At 35.1% G+C, this 21,833-nt stretch overlaps 3 protein-coding genes across 4 annotated transcripts in view; 1 reads left to right on the plus strand and 2 right to left on the minus strand.

Moving 5' to 3' along the window:
- The first annotated feature begins 1,975 nt into the window (after nt 1-1,975).
- On the plus strand, nt 1,976-2,846 carry her12 (hairy-related 12). Its single transcript, XM_052091269.1, has 2 exons — nt 1,976-2,065; nt 2,173-2,846. Exons 1-2 carry the CDS (start codon nt 1,997-1,999, stop codon nt 2,581-2,583), a joined length of 480 nt encoding a protein of 159 aa, XP_051947229.1. The 5' UTR covers nt 1,976-1,996; the 3' UTR covers nt 2,584-2,846.
- Nucleotides 2,847-8,349: 5,503 nt separating this feature from the next.
- LOC127618422 (taste receptor type 1 member 1) lies at nt 8,350-19,929 on the minus strand. Its single transcript, XM_052090858.1, is given in 7 exon segments — nt 8,350-8,726; nt 11,585-11,695; nt 11,944-12,046; nt 12,391-12,897; nt 12,899-12,944; nt 13,321-13,526; nt 19,903-19,929. Coding segments are annotated over 7 exon segments (1,377 nt in total).
- iffo2a (intermediate filament family orphan 2a) overlaps nt 16,944-21,833 on the minus strand; it is a 40,539-nt gene continuing 35,649 nt past the window's right edge. For both annotated transcript variants that reach the window (XM_052091262.1, XM_052091260.1), the window contains exons 7-9: nt 20,625-20,714; nt 20,398-20,534; nt 16,944-20,187 (exon numbers count right to left, since the gene is read on the minus strand). In XM_052091262.1, the coding sequence (XP_051947222.1) occupies nt 20,031-20,187; nt 20,398-20,534; nt 20,625-20,714 (384 nt within the window). In that variant the 3' untranslated portion in view covers nt 16,944-20,030. The remainder of the gene's footprint in view (nt 20,188-20,397; nt 20,535-20,624; nt 20,715-21,833) is intronic.

A 21,833-nucleotide genomic window follows, 5' to 3' on the forward strand; every position in this document is an offset into this window, starting at 1 on the left:
ATATTTCAAAGTCTGTTAAACATGCCACACTTCCTTACGCCAGTTGGTGGCACTACAAACATGACCCAAAATAACCATATCAATATGATCAGCCCACAAGATCAAACATTTGGCAAAATATTTATTTAAATCGCACATTGCATGCAAAAGATAGACACGCTTTCTTTTTCCCATTTTCTGACATTACTTTATCACGTCGCCATGGCAACACCATTCAATAGAAGAACAATAAAGCCTCCGCACTTTCAGTGATTGGGCCCTAATAATAATAATCCTTAGAAAAACAATAGGGTCTCTGCACTTTCTGTGCTTGGGCCCTAATATTCCTTAGAAGAACAGTAGGGTCTCCTCAACTTTCAGTGCTTGGACCCATAATCCTTAGAAGAACAATAGGGTCTCCTCAACTTTCAGTGCTTGGACCCATAATCCTTAGAAGAACAATAGGGTCTCCACACTTTCAGAGCTTGGGCACTAGATATTTTGCCTTAGCAAGCAGCAGTAATTCAATCACATATCCATTATGCTGCAGTCAATTTTATGTTTCATAAAACTTATTTTATTATTTATTTCTGTTGATTTTTTGTTTGACAGCTATTCACGTGCTTGCATGACACAGACAGCGTGTATGTGGCATTCAAACACTTGAGGCAATGGAAAGCATCAGTCAAGCATTTACTAATACATGAGACTCAGAACTTCTCTTCTGCTGGCCGTGTGAGAGGGGCAACAAAGCCACAACGGGCCGCACAAAACTCCAACTGATCTACAAACACGAGCCCCTGGCGGGCACAAAGCGACAAATTACTCAAAACTTCCAAGTATTATTTTCCGTCATAAAAATTATTTCGTGACAGAGTAGCTGGCGAGCATACAATCCCAAGGCAGATCTTGAATTCCCCTAAAGGCAAATTTGGAAAACGTTTTATTAATTTAATATTCACGCGTGCCTTCAACCAGTAGTTTCACATCGACACGATAATTTCCGTAATCTGGCACGTGAAAGTGACAGGATCGCCTAACGTCAGTAAAGTTGACAGTCATGTTAATTATCAAAGGCGAACAATTGTGGGAACAGCCCAAATCTGTGTTTGCAACGGTGTCTTTCTGATGCTTTTGATGTCGGTATTTTTACCACGTGCCATTGTCGCAAGTAGGTGTTTGTCACGCTCCTGAAACATTTGCCTTGGTAATCTTGTTAGTAAAAAAAAACCCATTTAGCACTGCTATGGGCTTTCTGTAATATATTTTGTTCACACAAAGTATAAATTAGACGTATGCAAAAACATATAAATAAAGTTTCTTTTTGAGCACTGCATAATTTTTGCAATCTACACTATTGCAATATATTTTGGTTCCACAAAGTAAGTTTCAGATGTATGCACAAACATCAATTGAGTGTTTTCATGGTTTGTCAAATCTAATTGAATTTAGCTTTAGAAATTTAAATAAAAACAGGATGTGCATGCATTCTTTTTCAGCACTGCAGTTTTTGCAATCTAGTGTCTTTGCAATGTATTTTGGTTGCACAAAGTATGAATAAGATGCATGCACAAACACATTAATATGGTTAATCAAATAGCTATTGAATTTTATCAAATGTATTCAAAGGCATTTTTTTATGAAAATGTCCACATTGTACATTCACTTTAACAATGCTTTAAAATATGAAATCCTATTATATTATTCTAATTGTCTGAAAGTCCCCAAAACTTTCACTAAACTTTCAAGATAATCCCTATAATAAAAGTGGCGTCCCTCTGATACCTTGGGAAACATTCCTTTAGTGGAAGACGAGCAGCCAGTTAACCATAAAATTAATGTCCTCTATTGTTATGATGAGCCAGACAAATTGTCTGAAAGTGTGGGAACAGTAACACAGCACAGGCTGCATGGCTTTGTAATGGTAATGCTACAGTATAAATACAGGGGGCTGCTCCTAAAAGAGGCTCACAACTTTTTTTGCTGCAAAGGAAACACAAGCTGCTCCAGCAAGAACATGGCACCGCAATCAGTTACACTTGCCTCTTTTGACCATCTTCATATCAGCGATAAAGACAAAATTAAGGTATGTTTAAATTTCAGATTTTCCAAAGTGTTTAATCAAAACTTTGTTCTGTATACAGCATTAAACATGTTTTCCAATGTTTTACCAATGTTCCCATTTGATTTCAGCTGAGGAAACCAATTGTTGAGAAGATGCGGAGAGATCGCATCAACAGTTGCATTGACCAGCTCAAAAGTCTGTTAGAGAAGGAATTCCACAGCCATGACCCTAACACCAAACTCGAGAAGGCCGATATCCTGGAGATGACTGTCAGCTTTTTAAAACAGCAGCTGCAGCTCCCAGAAGCTCTGGCTCAGAAGGATTATGATGAAGGTCATTCTCATTGCTGGAGGGAGTCTGTACATTTCCTCAATCTTCATTCCACCAGAGGTGGAGGATCTGGCCGGGAGCTCCAGCATCTGTACAACACTCAAGGATCAAGCTCAACTATCAGCTCCATTACACCAGCACACTCCTCTAAACTGAGCACAGCCATTATACAGCAGCCTGATAGGAGGCCCATCTGGAGACCTTGGTAGAGATGCTAAACCGTCAGTTGTAAACCTGAGGGACAGTTGCGTAAATGTCTCTCATATGAGTAGGAGATATTCATTTCCAAAGTTAAAGTTTGTTATGTCTTGTCATCATATTGATTGACAAAAACTTTAGATGAACATGTGTTTGTCAGTGGTTCTGTATCAATAGCTCTTAATGTGATTTTTACCAGACACATATATCATAATTTTTGCAAATGTTATTACATTGTAAATGGCTTTTTATATTTTGATGTATGCATATTTAATTTAGGTAAATACTCCAGTGGAGTTTGTGGCTTATTTATCAGTTTCTTCAGAGTTTATTTCTGTTTGTGCTGAGAATTTTACATTGTTGCTTGTTGTACCTTTGATAAAGGGACAGGTTATTGTCTTAATTGATTATGTGTTTTTATTGTATGTTTTGCAAATATTAGCTCTTATGTCCATTTTGTTTTCTGTTAATAAAATTATACCAGTTAAAATAATTGTTTGCATGTGTCAGACTCTTTTTTTGCTCAATTCACTGTCCAAATATGACCCTTGCTATTTGAACTACTTAAGAAATTGGAACAATATGTGCATGTTCTTTTCAGTTATTTGTAAAAAAAAAGAAAATGCTATTACAAAGGAATTTTAACTATAAAGTGACTGTTAACAAGTAAAAATGTTTAACTACATAGAGGACTGATTCTCTTTTCAGATAATATTTCAGTTTTCCACCGACGAAACATTGAACATTTTAATTTAGTAGACAAAAACCTCGAGAAAAGGAGTTGAAGAAAATTACATCTCAGAGTTTATAAAGCTTTATCCAGTGCATGCCATTGAAGAGATGGCAAGTTCATCCCTCACAGTCTCATTATTATTTATGTAAAAAAATCAAAGATGGCGCTAATGTGAATAAGGTCTATTGTGGTTAAACTGAGCTGTAGGTAAATAGAACTCAAGTCTAGTTAGCTTCATTGTCTTGTGACTTTACAAGTCCTATACTTTGAGATAGTTTTATGATGCAGTTACATAAAAATAAGGAATAAGGAAATGTGCTTAAAACCTTAAAACTCCATAATTTGAGCCTGTTAAATGGCAAGACAAACTTTATAAATATTGTTTTGGTAGAAGAATGAGAGAGTGTGTAAGATAAATTCTGTTTATGTTTTGTGATTTAGAATAGTTGAGTCAAAAAGAGTCAAATAATCCAAATTGTATATAATATGCTTTTAATGTTTTATTTCCTAGAGCAATAGTATAATTTGAACTCAAAGAACTCTAGACTATGTCTATATTAGTTATATACCAACACAGATGCTGCTTTGGATAATGCCAGTGAATAGAATTTCACAGCTTCCCCTCTACAGGCACACTTCTATTGTTCCTTCCTCCTGAGAATATCACACGCACAATGGGAAAGTAGTGTGGGAAACACTTTCACACACCCAACTCACACGTTCCAGAGTCAATGGAGATGACCTCTCTAACAACAGCAATCCTTTTATCCATCTTCTTTTCCCAGGGACTGATGTGAGTGTGTGTCAATGAACACAAGTGAATTAGAAGAGGGGTGGGTACAGTGGGGTTTAAAAGTCTGAGACCACTAGTGAAAATGTTTCTATTTTTCTAATGTTACATTTAAAAATCTACTTAACTTCATTACATAATATTGATTAAAGTGAGCAAGTAAGTTAAATGTTTATAACTTAAATATTTCAATAAATACTTACTTTTACTTACAAATCTGATGTACATGGTACTTAAATAAACCTAAATAAATTTAAATGTTATATATTTTGAACTTTCCTTATAAACACATTTCATCGTGTACCACAGGGGTGCCCACAATCTACCAGTCCATCGCAAAGGCACAAAACGCAAATATGCTTCAGTTTAATTTTTATAAAAATAAATATAATGTCTTTCCTTCTTTTAGTTTCTGTCTGACTAAAGTAGATTTTGAGCAGGCGAGATTTTAGTTTATTCAGTTGCCATAAAAAACAGGTTTGCGCCTTCCAATGGCTTCACAGAACATAGCGCGAAATTGCGAAGCTAGCAGTTTTTGGTAGCTTACACAAATGACCTTCATCCGCAAACCATAAATCTAAAATAAATTCAAACCATCTGAAAATGAGTGCGGTACCCAGGGCCGGCCCGACCCAATAAACAACCTAAACATTTGTTAAGGGCCCCGTGATTGGTTCGGGGCCCCACCCACCACCCCCATTTATTTTATTTTTTGCCCATCAATTACTCTAATCAACAAAACACACAACCATATCAATGAAACTTAGTATGTTTAATTTCGTATATTTTTTCTAAATTAACTAGAATTTTCTAGAAACCTGTAGGGCCCCATACACTATTTTTGTTTAGGGCCCCCAAAACCCTAGGTCCGGCCCTGGCGGTATCAAGCAAAAAGCCAAAAACTGCAGTTACTCACTTCTAAGCTGCAGCGCCACGAATTAGGGAACTTCCAAAACATTGCATCTGAGCTGCATAAGAAAGGAAAGTAGCCTGCACAACTTGACGGTGAGCGCTACATTGAGCAAATTGAAAAGGTCAGGTCATTCTTTGACAAGCGTTTTCAAGACATTGCTTTACTTGAGCCAATCGCTACATTCATGTGCGATTTCATGCTCATTTGGAGATGAGCATGAGGTTGATTCCCAGGCCTCAGACATGGGAAAGCTGTTTCAGATGAACCCATCAGCATTGGAGGAGGAGATTTTAGCACTGCAGACTGACATGAAGGTGAGGCCATCTTATGGACAGTTTTGGAACTTTCTTGCAGAAGAAAAGTATAACGTCCTTTCAGAAAATGTTCCACTGCACTGTTTGGCTCAACTTATTTATGTGAATCAGCCTTTTCTCTCATGAAGATTTTTAAATCAAAACACCGGTCTACCATGACTAATGACAATTTGGAGGCCTGTTTAATGGCACTTTTCCACTGCATGTTATGGTTCGACTCGCCTCAACTCTACTCCTGATTCTACACACCCCGTCCCTTATCAGGCTAATCATGCTCAAATGAATGAAATTACATAAAGATTTGTTCATTTTCCAAACGAGACTTAAAGATCCAAGTCAGTAAAATGATCCAATCCTCCCATCACTACAAAACACTCTGAAGTGTGCTGCACATATAGACTATGTTTTAAAAGAAAGATATATATATATATATATATACATTACATCTCTAAAGGGATTAATAATCCCACTGGGCTATGTAGTGTACTTCTTATCTGGAGGTGAGAATCTACCATCAAAAACACACACGTGTGTATTTTTACTTAAATATCACACTTGTTGGGCACATAAATTGTCCTGGAAATGCCCTGGAAAATTGTGCCTTGAAAAGATTGGGAACACTGTTTAAAATTGATGTTTCCAAAACTATTATTCTTGCAATCCAGCAAGATGACATATTTAAATCATCACAAGTTTAAATTTATCACAGCAAACTTAATATTTTAGCTTGCAAGTCATAAAAACACATGTGCTTAAAGGGATAGTTCACCCAAAAATAAAAATGCACACATTAATTACTAACCCTCATGTCATCCCAGATGTGTATGACTTTCTTATACAGCCGTGGCTAAAAGTATTGGCAGTGACATACATATTGTGTTTTGCAAAGTTTGCTGTTTCAGTAATTGTGGATTATTTTTTCACATGTTCTTTCTTTCTTTCTTTCTTTATTGTATTTATATATCACAATTTATTGCAACTACAGTTGCACCAATGTGCTTTCCAGCGATAACAAATAGAGAGTAAATACATAGACATCACAAAGAAAAAAGAAACAACATAGAACAACAATAGAGGATTTAGCCTCAACGCTCAGTGGAATTAAAAGCCTGAGTTAAAAGGTGGGTTTTTAATAATGATTTAAAACTGGAAATAGTCTGAGCCAATCTAATGTGAACGGGTAACAGATTCCAAAGTTTCGGGGCAGCGATCGAGAAAGCACGATCCCCCCTATGTTTAAGTCTGGATCTAGGGATCGTTAAGAGAGACTGATCAGAGGACAGTAGGGATCTATTTGATGTATAACGTTTCACTAAAGAATCAAAGTATATGGGTGCCAGACCATTTAAGGATTTAAAAACAAACATTAAAAGTTTATATTCTATACGGAAACGGATCGGCAACCATTGAAGAGAGTACAAAATTGGAGTAATGTGCTCACGCTTTTTTGTACCTGTCAGTAGCCTAGCGGCCGCATTTTGGACTGTCTGCAAACGCGCCAACGCTGTCTGGCTAACTCCTGTGTAGAGAGTGTTACAATAATCGAGTCGTGAAAAAATAAAAGCATGAATCACTTTCTCAAGGTCATTAAAAGAGAGAAAGCTCTTTACCTTGGATAGAAGTCTAAGATTAAAAAGCAAGATTTAACTACATTATTTATTTGCTTATCGAATTTGAGGTCTTTATCAAATAGTACGCCTAAGTTCTTCACAAGTGGCTTATTGTACATAGCCAAGGGACCAAGATTGTAACTTAGAGAAACAGTTTTTTCATTTAGTCCAAATAAAATTATTTCTGTCTTATTATCATTTAGTTTCAGATAATTTAAAGCCATCCAGCTTTTCACGTCATTTAGACAGTCCAAAAGCAGATTTAAAGCATTCTTGTTGAATGGCAAATAAATCTGCGTGTCGTCGGCACAACAGTGAAAAGAAACACCATGTTTATTGAAAATAGAACCCAATGGGAGCATATATAACAAAAACAAAAGAGGAGCAAGAATGGACCCCTGCGGTACACCACAGGTAAGTGGAGCTAACGTTGACAAACATTCGCCAAGTTTAACTGCAAAACTACGATTTGTTAGATAGGACTTAAACCACTGAAGGGCCATTCCTCGCACTCCAACATGGTGTTCCAAACGAGAGACCAAGATGTTATGATCCACTGTATCAAATACTGCACTAAGATCCAATAACACCAAAATTGTTGAGGATCCTGAATCGGCACTTAATAGAATATCATTATGAACCTTTAAAAGAGCAGATTCTGTGCTGTGTTTTTCCCTAAATCCAGATTGAAAGGTTTCAAACATAGAATTCTTCTCTAAAAAAGATTGTAATTGACTAAAAACTACCTTCTCTAAAACCTTTGAGAGAAACGGTAGTTTTGAAATTGGTCTAAAATTAGATAAATCTGTCGGATCCAAGTTCGATTTTTTAATTAAAGGTTGCACTATAGCGTGTTTTAGATAGGCTGGCACGGAACCCGTAGCCAGACAGCAATTTACTAGGATCAAGATACTAGGGCCAATGTTTCTATGGTATATTGGCATTTCATAAGTTTTAAAGGCTTTTATTGTCAAAAACATTCAATATATGCAAAGAATCAATATTTACAATGTTGGCCCTTGTTCTTTATAACCTCTGCAATTCGCTCTGGCATGCTGGATATCAGCTTCTGGGCCAAATCCTGAATGATGGCGATCCATTCTTGCCTTTGGTCATTTAGGACACACTTAAAAATATATGAATTTCAAACGAAATATTAAACCAAGTGGCATCTGCAAACAAAGTATTATTTTTTTGAGAACTAACTTTTTACAGCCATGTTTCAATTAAATTTAAGTACATTTAACTGCTCCCAATATCATTGTATATATCTTGTTGCATAGAAGTAACCACATCTATGGTTAACTTAACTAAGGACATATTCCACTAATATTCCACTTGCTTGAAAAGTGTTCCACTAAAGCGACCCATTATTTTGATTGCTTCTTGACCTCGACAGAATAAAAACAAAAAAGACTCATATACCTGAAGAGTGCCCAGTCACACATGCCATGCCAACAGTAAAGCTGATAATGAAGAGGGGCTGTTTGAGGAGGCAGCCGATGTGCAAGGGTCTGCTGAAGTGGCACAGCGTGCTGCTGGAGGCCATGGTAAGAGACGCCAGCATCAGAAGACAGGTCTTCCCTCTGGCTGACTTCACCACAGGGGTACTGAGGTTGAACAGAAAAATGAGAGCTGTGCTCAAGGTGAGAAACAGGGTTACAGCTAGGTATATGAGCAGGGCTTTAGAGAGCAGAGCATCCCATGACAGGTAGATCTCTGTTCCCTTTTGATACACCTCATTCTCTGGTTCAGACCACTCATCTAAGACACACGGTTGGTAGCTAGTGTATCCTAGGAGGAAACAACAGCCAGGTTAGAATGACAAATTTCTATAATGTGAAATAAAAATACAAATAAGCATAACTGGTATGCATGGTTTTCTCAATGCATAGTGGGGCTACATTAAAGGTGCACTCAGTATTTTTTGTTTATGTTGTGTTGACCAATATGGCAGTCGTCTTTGGACTTGGAGCGTTTTGGAGATAGAATAGGGAGTATTTGTCTGGTCATGTGAGTTCCATGTAAAATATAACTACAAATGTCATTAGACACAACTGGCTGTCAAACACAAATTGAGCTACACAAAACACATAAGTTTTTTCAGGAACGTTTTAGTCATAAATTAAAAACTGCCTGCTGATGGCCAAAAGTCCACCAAAACCAGGCGAACGTGAGCTAAAAAGGCCTGAAACGAGTCCATAAAATCTGCTCTGTTGAGTGTCAACCATCTTGAGAACAAAGAAAGTTCTGTGGACGCACTAAGACCCTCCTCGGACATCCATGTTGTAAATCAGAAATGTCCTAGTTGTTAATGGCCATCACATGACTGGCCATTCGCTGAGGGACAACTCCTCTATGAAACACTTGGAAATCCTTTGTTCTTCGATATAACCAATATATACATAAAAAATAGACTAAGGGAGCACGAGACATTTCCTGTGGAATGCCTGGCCATCATATGCATAAAACTCACCCAAAACAAAAGGAGCTTGAAGACTCGAAGAAAGCAGGCTTTCTTTGAAATGATCCCTTTGTATTATCTTTCTAGCAGGACAGAAAACAAATGCTTTGCTCATAACTTCAAATGTACAGATTAATTTTTCAAGTGTATACACATATCAGGACATCTAATCATAATCCAGGAACTTTGACACAATCGCAAAATTTATTGTAATTTTATCTTGCACATAATCTGCCAAAGTGCCTAAAACACTTAATCAAGGTTTAACCTGATAATAACCCTGGCAATTATGTTTGACATAATGTGTAATTTATTAATCATAATTCCCGTATTAAGGAAATTAATTACATATAATTTATGAGCAGATACAACAAGACAGTTGTATTACATATTTAATGGTGGAGAATTTTATTCAGATCTGATAATTTGTAATTTATCCTTCTTATAATGGTGGTCGAACGTGACCAAGATTCCTAAACTAATTCCATTATACATTTTCCTACATATTATTGGTGGAGTTATGAGGGCACGTTAATCCATACCATGTGCATACTACCAAATTTCCTTACAATGCACAATTTATATAGTTTCACAGTAGTACACCCAAATGACAAAAGCAAAGTCAAACTGTTCATGTGTTACACTGGCTATAGTTTACTTCCACTTAGATTTTTTATGCAAATGTAAATCATGTCAATCACTGAAACATTGCTGCCATCTTAGTAAGAAAAATAATGTATAATATGTATGTGTACACGCATATGGGATACTGATAATTCACCATTGTCACACAGAAAATCGATGAAATACTGTAGTAATCATTTGTTTGAATATAGTACTAATTTTTCTTGTAATAAACAAACAAATATACATTAACTGAGCACTTTATTAAGAACACTATGGTTCTAATAAAGGGCCCAACGAGGTCTTCAGCTGTTGTAGACCATCCACCTCAAGGTTCGACGTATTGTGCATTCTGAGATGCTTTTCTGCTCACCACAATTGTACAGAGTGTTTATCTGAGTTACCATAGCCTTTCTGTCAGCTCAATCTGGTCTGGCCATTCTATGTTGGCCTCTCTCATCAACAAAGCATTTCTGTTTTTTGTTTTTGACACCATTTTGAGTAAACTCTAGAGATTATTGTGCGTGAAAATCCCAGGGGATCAGCAGTTACAGAAATACTCAAACCAGCCCGTCTGGCACCAACAATCATGCCATCATCGTAATCACTCATATCAAATTTTTTTCCCCATTCTGATGGATGATGAGAACATTAACTAAGCTCCTGACCCATATCTGCCTGATTTTATGTATTGCACTGCTGCCACATGATAGGCTGATCAGATAATCACATGAATAAGAAGGTTTACAGGTGTTTCTAATAAAGTGCTCAGTGAGTTTATATCCTGTGATAGATATGTAATAAAAATATTTTTTTGGTTTTGTTTTGTTTTATTGTTGTTGTTGTTACATTATTAAGAAGAGAAAGGTTGAGAAATACTAACGAGGTGTGAGCATAACTCCAAAAAAGGGATGAGGTACAGGGAGTGGTATGATGTCCCTGGTTACTAAAGACTCAAGGTATGCATTGAAGGGTTAAACAAGATCAATTTATTCTTGAGGGGGTAAAACAAAAAGTAATTACTGAGTGCACCTTTAAGGAATTTTTTCTTAATTAAAAAGTTTAACTCCTAAAGACATGAATTGTAATTTAGCTAAATATGTAGGAAATCATGAGCACTCACATTAAAATGAAGACTCATTTTAACCTTATAAAAGCTGTTTTATCTACATGGAGAGGGTCCGCAAATGGTGGCTGCCATGACAGAATCACATGAACAGCCGAATACTTAATCTCAGTTATCCGCTTGTTATCTGACACTTTCAGTCATTGATTAAAGTAATACTGGCTGACTATGAAAACTACATTTCTGCAATGGCTTCTGAAACAGAAAACTATTGATTTTAAATGATGCAGCATCCAAGCAGTCAGGTGTCAGTCTCAAGTCCAAGATGACACAAAGACAAAAGTTACTGAGTGCACCTTTAAGGAGATAAAGAGCACAAGTGACTGATCAATGACTAAATGATGTGCGCCATCTGCTGGACATACTGAGAGCAACAGCTTATGTGGTCATTCTGCTTTATGCACTTAAATAATAATATGAGTTAGGTGTGTATTTTACCATTTTTGTTGAGAAAGGCAGCAGCAGGGCATGCTATGCAGTTAAAGCAGCACCTGTGATGTCCAGTTTGGAGCTTTATGTGTCCATACGGACACTCTGGAGAGCACAGGCAAAAAAATGTTGGTCAATTTTGAAACTTGAATTCCAGCACTTCTCATTTTATTGTCTCCCTGCGAATTGCATGTGTTTTAAGATTTCTCATTTGTAAGATGCTTCCAATAAAAGCAGCTATTAAATGAAGACATGCAGATGTAAATGTTCCATTCAGATGGAAAACTACTTGGAATTTTGATTGTATCTTTTTTTTTAACAAACATATAATTTGCCTGGAAATGGTAATGATGAATAAAGGATGAGATTCAGACTTACCTTAGTCACAGGGGACACCTGCCCTGTCCATTGAATCTGAGAGGTGTTTAACTGAAGATTAATGGGATCTGGAATGAAACTTCCCACCACATTAAATGATCACTTTTAAGACTAGTGGCATCTACAAATACAAACAGATGATCATAGACCTATTCTCAGAACTAATGTAACTTTTCTGAGCCATTTTTGCAGTTACTTCTAACTGACTGGTCTTAAAAGGTGCATTGTTAGTGGACATATGAAGTCAGTTTCCCTAATGTTTACACAGGTGTCCTCGCAAAGTAACCACACGTACTGTATGGCTCAACACATTAATTATACTCCAAAAGATTGACAAACAGGAAGTGTCCAAATACTGAATGTTTTTTGTAACACAATTCACAACACATTGCATTTCTGGTGTATTATTTTGGTCATTTGACACTGAAAGCACATACCTGCCATGGTTCTACCTTAGATTTCTGACATTCTCCAGAGCCACAGTTCAGGATCTGGTGTAGACCATGAGCCACTGCATACACAGCCTTGTACATATTGAAGGAGAATACAATGTCTTACTGTTCCAATGAAAAGCCTTTAGTTGCCATTTCATACAGGTCTGTATTTTGCAGACATGGTACACTGAAGTTGAACAGACTGTTTGAAGGTCCAACGTCTATAAGCCAGGGCACAGAATGCCTTTCAAAATCTTCAGACCCACTGAATTCAGTATATTTGACTGAAACCCCTAGTACAGTCCCTATCGTACTGATCCCTGGGATACTATGCACTATTGATGCCACCGAACAATCCTCTGTCCAAATCCACACCTTACCTGTCACGTTTTGTTCAATTACAAAAGGAAAGAAGCCAGCAGCCCGCCTCTTGTTGGAGAAGACAACAATAGTGTTGATTTTGGATTTGATGATGTTTCTGACCATGTCTCTGATGTATTGTGTTGTCTTTGTTGGTTACACCTGGTATAACACCTTGGTATGCATTACATACACTACCGTTCAAAAGTTTAGGGTCACTTATTCATTCTTTATTGTTATTTTATTTTTTCACATTTTAGAATAATAGTAAAGTCATCACAACTATGGAATAATAGAAATGGAAATATGGGAATTATATTGTGACTAAACAAAATCCAAAATAAATAAAACTATGTTATATTTTAGCATCTTCAAAGTAGTCACACTTTGCCTAGAATTTGCAGACATGTACTCTTGACATTATCTCAAACAACTTCTTGAGGTATCACACTGGGATGCTTTTTAAACAGTATTGAAGGAGTTCTCATCTATGTTGGGCACTTATTGGCTGCTTTTCTTTATTATTTGGTCCAAGTCATCAATTTAAAAAAAAATGTTTATTTAAATTTTAGTTTTGTAGTTGCTCGCTGGGATAGGGTTTGCATTCCTTGCAAGCCATATGAATTGTCATTACCAAGAAGGGCGATCCAGGTCCAGTTAAATCAGACAAGAATCAGAATCAATGCATTGACTTGGTTCTTGTCACTTGGGATGGTGCAGAAAAAAGATGGATAGTCAATCTTATTGCTTAGCAATTCATTTGAGGCCTTGTAAGAGATCTACAAATAACTACTTTAAAAACTGTATGTTTTGGTCTAGATCAGGCACTTAAACTTGTTTAAGTTATTTACATAATGGCAAGAAAATTAACAGGATGCCAACCATGAAACCTAACAATAGATGTTTAGATTTACAGTATATTTTATGGGTGTGACAAAGTGAGACAAACCAGCTTGTACTACAAAAAAAATCACAAAATTCATTAAATCCATTGTTTATTATCACATCCTGGAACAAGCTTTTATAAATTATTAATACTACAAAAGTCAAAGTGATATTGGGGATATAGGAAAAAACTATTAATCAAATACAAATTGTAAATTAAATTAAAAGGGAAACAAGTTTTATTTGAAACATTTTGATTAGAGAAAGGAATAAAATGAAGAAACACCAAAATATTTCATAATAAATGGCGTTCAGCATTTCTTCAGATAGTGCAGGACAACATCAAACCATTTATTTAAAATTCACTTAATTCAGCCAGCGTTCACTTAATTTTGAAAGCACTGTATGTTAAAAGAAAACTAAGAAATATGATTCCCATTTTCAAAAATTGTGAGTTATATTTGATCAAATATATTAAGACAAAAATTTACATAATGGGGAGATGAAAAATCCTGCAAAATAGGAATGACACAAACCAGTACACCTACAATATAACCATTATTAAAGATCTTTTTTATTATTTAGAACATAATAATATGGCTCTATATAGAACAGTCTTCCTCTAACTATCAGATCCTCGCCAACTATAGTGACTTTTCAATTTCGTCAAAGGTTTATTTCGGGTTCATTACAAGTTTAACTAAATTGACAGCATTTGTGGTATAATATGAATTACTACAAAAATTAACTTTGACTTGCCCCTCATTTTCTTAAAAACAAATAAATAAATTCTGTGTTCCAGTGAGGCACTTACGATGGAAGTCAATGGGTCCATTTCATAAACGTTAAAATACTCACTATTTCAAATATATAGCCACAAGACATAAAAATATGTGTAATATGTGAAATACATTATTTCTGGGTAAAGTTATAGCAAATTTTACAACTTCATTGCCATGATGATGTAGTCAACAAACCCTAAAACAACTGTACAAATGATGATTTGAACAACTTTACGGCTCAAATAATACAAAAGTTTTAACTGAAGAATTAATTTATGTGCTTTTATAAAATTATAAGCTTCATATTTCTGTCTTTGAACCATCCAAGAATTGTCCCCATTCACTTCCATTGTAGGAGCCTCATTGTAACCCAGATTTTTGCTTCTTCTTCTTCTTCTCTTTTTTTTTTAAAGAACAGGAGGGACAAGTCAAAATAATCTATTTTGTGGTATATTACCTTTATTTAACCAGAAAGAAAACTCATTGAGATTAAAAATCACTTTTCCAAGAGCATCCTGGCCAAGACAGGAAGCAGCACAATTAACAAGGTTGCAGAAATGTAAAAACATATAACATATAAATTGAATTGAGAAATCTTTAAAAAATATAAACTCTAAATATTTTATGTTTTATTAATTTAATTGAGTTAAATATGACACAATTCAATTTGATGGAATTTTTGTTAACACTTTTTATGAAGCCCATATTTAAAATGCACTGTAAAGGATTAAAATGCAATATAATGCATTCATAATGTCTCATAATACACCTTATAATAAATTATAACTTCTCATAAATAATTATAACTACAGTTATAATACATTATAAGACTTCCATTATTCATAGTTATACTTGAGTGTGTAATGCATTATAACACAAGCAATATCCAATTTCCAATATCCAACACAGCAGAAGTTAATAAAGTTATCCTATAAGTGCTGTCATGCAAAATCAACTTAGTGTAAAGAGTGAAAAGGCTTTCATAATATTTCAAACTTTGCACTGAATGTGTGTTATTTCATATTTTGTGTAATGTATATAACTTACAGCGTAACTTGTAATGTCTTATAACCACTTAAAAATATCTTATGCTTAAGCAATATCGTATTGCTTTTGGCACTTTATTTTAAGCATACATATACATATATATATATATATATATATATATATATATATATATATATATATATATATATATATATATATACATTATATGTTCTGCAGATAAAATGAAACGTTTCTTGGGTTAAAATGCGTTATACTCTAAGGCAGTGGTTCTCAACTTTTTTTTTTTTTTTATGAACGTCCACCATACCCCAATCCCGTACCCCAACCCAAAATAAAAACACAATTTATAAACAATAAACGCAAAATATAAATATATATAAGTTGTAACAAAAATCAATTATATATGATACAAGAAATATTCCCTCACTCATGTAGCCTATGACAAATGTAATAGAGCTGAAGTAATTATAATATTTATTTTCAATCTATTTGTGTCTAAAGTAGCTACAGTTCAACTTCAAGTGTGGTGATGTAGAATCTGTGTTGAGTTCAAATGGTTTTTGCTTCTCACTTAGAGCTCGAGCTTTAAGAGCTTTGCGCTCGCGCTGCTCTGTTCATTGAGCCGTATCCTCACAGATTGCATACAAGGCTGTAGACAAATGACAGATGACCACTTAATATTCTTCTTAGTCTGGGTGTCTGCAACATTTTCAGAATTTAATAAAAAAGGACCAAATTATTATTTTTTTTTTTTACATTTTTTTATTTTATAAAATGTAATTCTAATCAAGAAAGCAGACAACTAACACCATTTCCCCCTTTTTTGTTTTGGAAAAGTGATTGAACTTCATTCATATCTAACAAGATAATCAGCATTTTCTTTAAAAGGCTCAAACCCCTCTAGAAATATTTTGTACCTTTTATGAGTGGATTTGGATTTGCCTCTCTCTCTCTGCAGCTTTATCCCACAGCTCTAATCTAAACAACAGAACAGCTTTTATTGCTCTTCTAGACTGACATTGTACACTTAGTCTCTACCCAAGCAACTGGCAAATTTATGTAAAATATGTGAACATTGCTCAATCATGCAAAACTCACAATGAAAAATAATGATACAGGCCAATAGACATTAGCAATACAAAGACCATACATTTAGACTAGTTAACAACAGAAAGTCATTTTTGCAGATTTTTAGCTTTATTTTGAATGGAAAAGCCACTCCTGAGGACACAAACTGACAGCCAGCACTGGGCACTACTACCGGTAACTTTATTTCTTGCTGTCAGACTAAGCATACTGCTTATACTTACCAAACACAATGGTGGTAATCAAAAAAGCTTTCTAAAATAATTTGAAATGTACTGTTCTGACCATTACAGCATGTCATTATAAGAGATTTTCATGTGACACTTCATTAGAGATAACCTCTTTTGTGTGCAATACGGTGACTCTCACCTCTTCAGTCACCTTTTAAGAAGGATTTTGGTTGAAAACATACTCATCAAACATGATAAGGCAAAAATTTGTTTTATTTAAAACCAGACTACAATTACATTAAACTTGCATAGTCCTCCAGATTTCCCATAAAACAATCTCACATCCAAACCTTTTTCAACATGCTGTTTTCAGCACAACATCAATTGAGCAACTGATTTCTTTAGTATACAGCACAAACTATATTTAAAACGGCCCACATTTAAGGAAAGAAATGTTAACTAATGACAATACCAACATAAAACATAATAGAGGATAATAAAAAAGTATAAAATTAAATTTCTAATTTAAAAAGGCAATAATTGCAAACCGCTACTTCATCACCCAGATAGGCCTACTGTTTTTCAGCAATCAATCATTCTATGTAATTAAAAAAATTTAATTAAGTCATAAAAATGTAATCAATAAAAGTAATTAGTCCCAAAACTTATTTGCACACTGTACAGTCCAAAATAAATAAACAATATTTATATTTTCCAGGCACTCTATTGAATAATAAGCCATATATACACAACCAGCCAAAAGTTTTGAAACACTTGCCTGAATAGTTTCTCATGATCTTAAAAATTATTTTTATTTTGATCTGAAGGTGAATGCTTAAATGTTTGAAATTAGTTTTGTAGGCAAAAATATAATTGTGCCAACATATTAATTTATTTCATTATAAAACTCAAATTTAATAAAAAAAAAAAAAAAGTTTTTTAAATTGATGACCAAATAATAAAGAAAAGCAGCCAATAAGTGCCCAACATAGATGGGAACTCCTTCAATACTGTTTAAAAAGCATCCCAGTGTGATACCTCAAGAAGTTGTTTGAGATAATGTCAAGAGTACATGTCTGCAAAATCTAGGCAAAGTGTGACTACTTTGAAGATGCTAAAATATAACATATTTTTATTTAGTTTAGATTTTGTTTAGTCACAACATAATTCCCATATTTCCATTTCTATTATGCCATAGTTGTGATGACTTTACTATTATTCTAAAATGTGAATTAAAAAAAAAAAAAATGATATATATATAAAATAAAGAATGAGTGTTTCAAAACTTTTAACCGGTTGTGAATATATATATTGGGGTGGAGGGTGGGGCTGTATGTGTAACTAAATTGCAAATAATTAAAAAAACTTTTGTAGTTTGGCCAAACCATTCAAAACCTGAGGACAGATATTTGTATGGCTTCCACATCTTGAGATCTTCCACAAAACAGATCTCATTTCCACCATTTAATATTTTAGACATTTTTGGTTGTCTATTTGTAGGAAGGATACGATGATTCATATCTGATTGAATGGTTTACAACAAAGCCAAGCAGGTACTTTTTTTTTTTTCTAGAGAAAAAATATAAGGCAACTGAGAGACTGTATACAGCATATTTGTAGGCACATGAGTTTGAGTTTTACTGCTGTTTTGACATCTGCTACTCTCCAAACACTGAAAGCACTTGCTCTAAACAAAGAAACTGCACTTAATGTAATGTTAGTCCAGGTTAGATTATTGCATAGATCTTAGTGCACAGTAGTTTAGTTGAGTGACAGTCGTACATTGTGGAAACATCTGAATGGACACAGTGCACAGATATTTTCATGAAGCATAAACTGTATAGCTGATTAACAGACTAATATGTGATGTTCATTTAAAATGTGATGTTAAATGTCTGAACTTATTCCAGAGCTTGATGTAGAGTAACACTTTTCTCTATACTGTATTTTAAACATATTGATATTTAAAGTCAACTTGAAATCTGAATGCATATTTCTGTTCTTATTGTGAATGATTCATTGTTGCACATTATTCCAAATATTATAATTTTTTGCCTTTGAAATATTTAATAAAAAAAGTAATAAATTACTCTTTCTCTGAAGTGACTTTCCTTTTCTGCTGATGCCACTTAAGTCTTGCTGACTTAATTTAAAGGGATAGTTCACCCAAAAATGAAAATTCTCATTTACTCGCCCTCATGTGTATGACTTTCTTCTGCTGAACACAAACAAAATTTTATAGAAGAATATTTCAGCTCTGTAGGTGCATACAATGCAAGTGAATGGTGACCAGAACTTCAAGCTCCAAAAAAGGCAGCATAAAAGTAATCCATACTCCAGTGGTTAAACCCAGTGGTTAAACTTCAGAAGCAAATTAATAGGTGCGGGGAGAAACAGATCAATAATGAAGTCCTATTTTACAATAAATCTCCACTTTCTCTTTCAAATTCTATAAGTGAAAGTACAAATTTATAGTAAAAAAGGACTGAAGTATTGATCTGTTTCCTACCCCAAGTGATTGCATCACTTCAGAAGAAATATATTAAACCACTGGAGATATATGGATACTTTTTTAATGCTGCCTTTATGTGCTTTTTGGAGCTTGAAAGGTCTGGTCACCATTCACTTGCATTGAAAGGACCTACAGAGCTGAGCTATTCTTCTAAAAATCTTTGTTTATGTTCTGCAAAAGAAAGAAAGTCATACACATCTTGGAATGCATGAAAGTGAGTAAATGATGAGAGAATCTCCATTTTTGGGTGAACTATCTCTTTAACCAACAGCCAAATAGCTATTAGGGCATTGTCACTTTCAGGTCTGGCTACATTCTGGTATGGCCACTTTTTACAACCCAGTCAGTTCCAAGTGGATACAAGTTTTCAAGTTGACATTAAACTGATTGTTTGCATATATCTTGTATAAAATATATTTTTATAAATCAGTAGAGCTATTACTTCAGGCTTCAATTTAAAAACAACCTGCCTTTTAGATTCATGTAAACAAGTGAGCAAGATAACAGAATTTATGCACTTAATAAATAATGATATCGTATTAGCAAATGTGTCATGTTTTCCATCACAATGTAAAGAGTGTGAAAACCTGTTAGAGTTTGTTGTGAATGCAACTGAAGCAACTATGGAGCAATGTCTTGGCAGTGCTGATAAAGAGGGAACAGCTTCAGTTTGGCTGGTCCCACTCTAAGACAACATATGAAGCACCAATACTTGCTCTTTGGGAATCTGAAACTCCATTCTCATCCATACTATGTAAGAAAAAGTGACCAGAGAGTTCACAAAGGGAGAACTCTGAAAGAGAAGCTGAATAAAACAGATAATGAAGGGCTGATCATCATCTAACTTCCCAATTTATCTCCAGTTGCCACTTCTTTCTCTCCATCTTTCTCTCCATCTTTCACATCATCTTTCACACCATCATGCTCCAGCTCATCCTGGATGTCATCTGTGTTTCCTGAATCACTGCTGGCCACAGAGCTGGGAGATGGGGATTGTCTGTAGCAGACAGAACACAGCACATAAACATAAATCATTAGAATCATCAGCATTGGCATTTCTATCACAATCTAGCTAACCCCCTGCAATTCCATCACAAACCACATGGGATCTCGAACTCCCAGTTGTGAAACCCTATTGTTGTTCAAACAAAGTGAATATCAACGAATTTAGACTTCAGTGAACATAGAGAAACATGGTAAAACGAACCTGTCGGTGGTGGCTGTGCTTTGTATGAGCCTCCGGCAGGTCTCCATCTGTACGTCCAGGCCTCTCTTCATACTGCACATCTCCATGTACTCATGCAGGTGTCTGTTCATGTCATTCTTAGCCGTGGCCAGTTCCAGCTGTGGGAGGGAGATAGCATATATCCAACAAAGAACCAAATAAATATGCGATACTGAAATAAACAGTATAATTCACAAACATGCTCTCACCTCTATCTGTCCGATGGTGTCCTGGTACTCCTGCTCTCTGGTGTTAAAGAGAGACTCAGTCTCATGTATGAGGCTTCCTAGACTTTGATCCTGCAAGGATTAACATATGTATTAAAGTAAGTTCTATGCTTTTAAATACATTTAGAAATGTTATTATTAGTTCTGCCAGATGATTCATTTTGTTAATTGTTTTGTATTTAATCACGATTAATTGCAGATTTTGAAAGAGCTGAAATGTGACTATGGATATAAATAAATTATTTTCCTGACAAAATGCATTTATTTCCTTCTTAGGAAAGAAAACTAAATAATATGCAACAATATAACGCTTTATTAACATTTTCCAAACAAAGCCTTCCACAGTACAAAGATAGAAATTCACATTATCATCATGTTTTGTGTCATAACGTCAATGCCAGCGTCAAGCCCCGGCTGGAACTCCACATAAGTTTGAACTCCGCATTAAAAGCGCTTGAAGACAAAAAGTCTCATTCTGCGTTTTGGTGATAGTTAAGAATTAATTGAATTAAACTGCCAATTAAAATGGCCAAATTCTAAGGCAGCATCGCATGTGTCCTTTACAGGAAAGACAATCTCAAAATGCATTGCAAAAAGTAGACTTTTATCCAAGATGTTGGGCAGAGTCAAGGGGATTCAATGCAGTTTTGAAAATAGCTATATTTTATTAAGTTCTGAAAAGCAGTTATAGAAAATAGTTACATGTAATTTACTAAATATTTATTTGTGCTATGTATATTTATGCTATTTTAGAGTATTACAGTGTTAGCTTTACGGCTGGGTATCGAGTTCAATACATTTTAGGCACTGACCGAATTGCCTCTAAACAATCGAGTATCGTAAAATGTCTTGTCGTTCGGCACCAAACTTCGATACCTAAGGGGTTAATCTAGTCAACGTCAGTGATAAGCATGTAGCATGCTAGTTGTACCCAAATCTAAAAGTGCTGGTGATTGGCTGTGTTTAGGCATCAAGGAAAAACACTAGTTTACGCTGGTTACACCCAGAGACGCGGCTCACACGTGAGGCTGTAGCATCCCAACCCCCATAGATGGAAAAGATGTGGAAAAGATCAAAAGTGAGGCTACATTTCACCAGGCTCGATGCCAACAGCCGGCAACATGACAAATCTGATAAAGCACTTGACAGTGCACGGAATAAATGTAAGAGCAGAAAGTTGCTCCGTCTTCG

This window comes from Xyrauchen texanus, chromosome 25 (genome assembly GCF_025860055.1).
Source record: "Xyrauchen texanus isolate HMW12.3.18 chromosome 25, RBS_HiC_50CHRs, whole genome shotgun sequence".
Classification (NCBI taxonomy): domain Eukaryota; kingdom Metazoa; phylum Chordata; class Actinopteri; order Cypriniformes; family Catostomidae; genus Xyrauchen; species Xyrauchen texanus.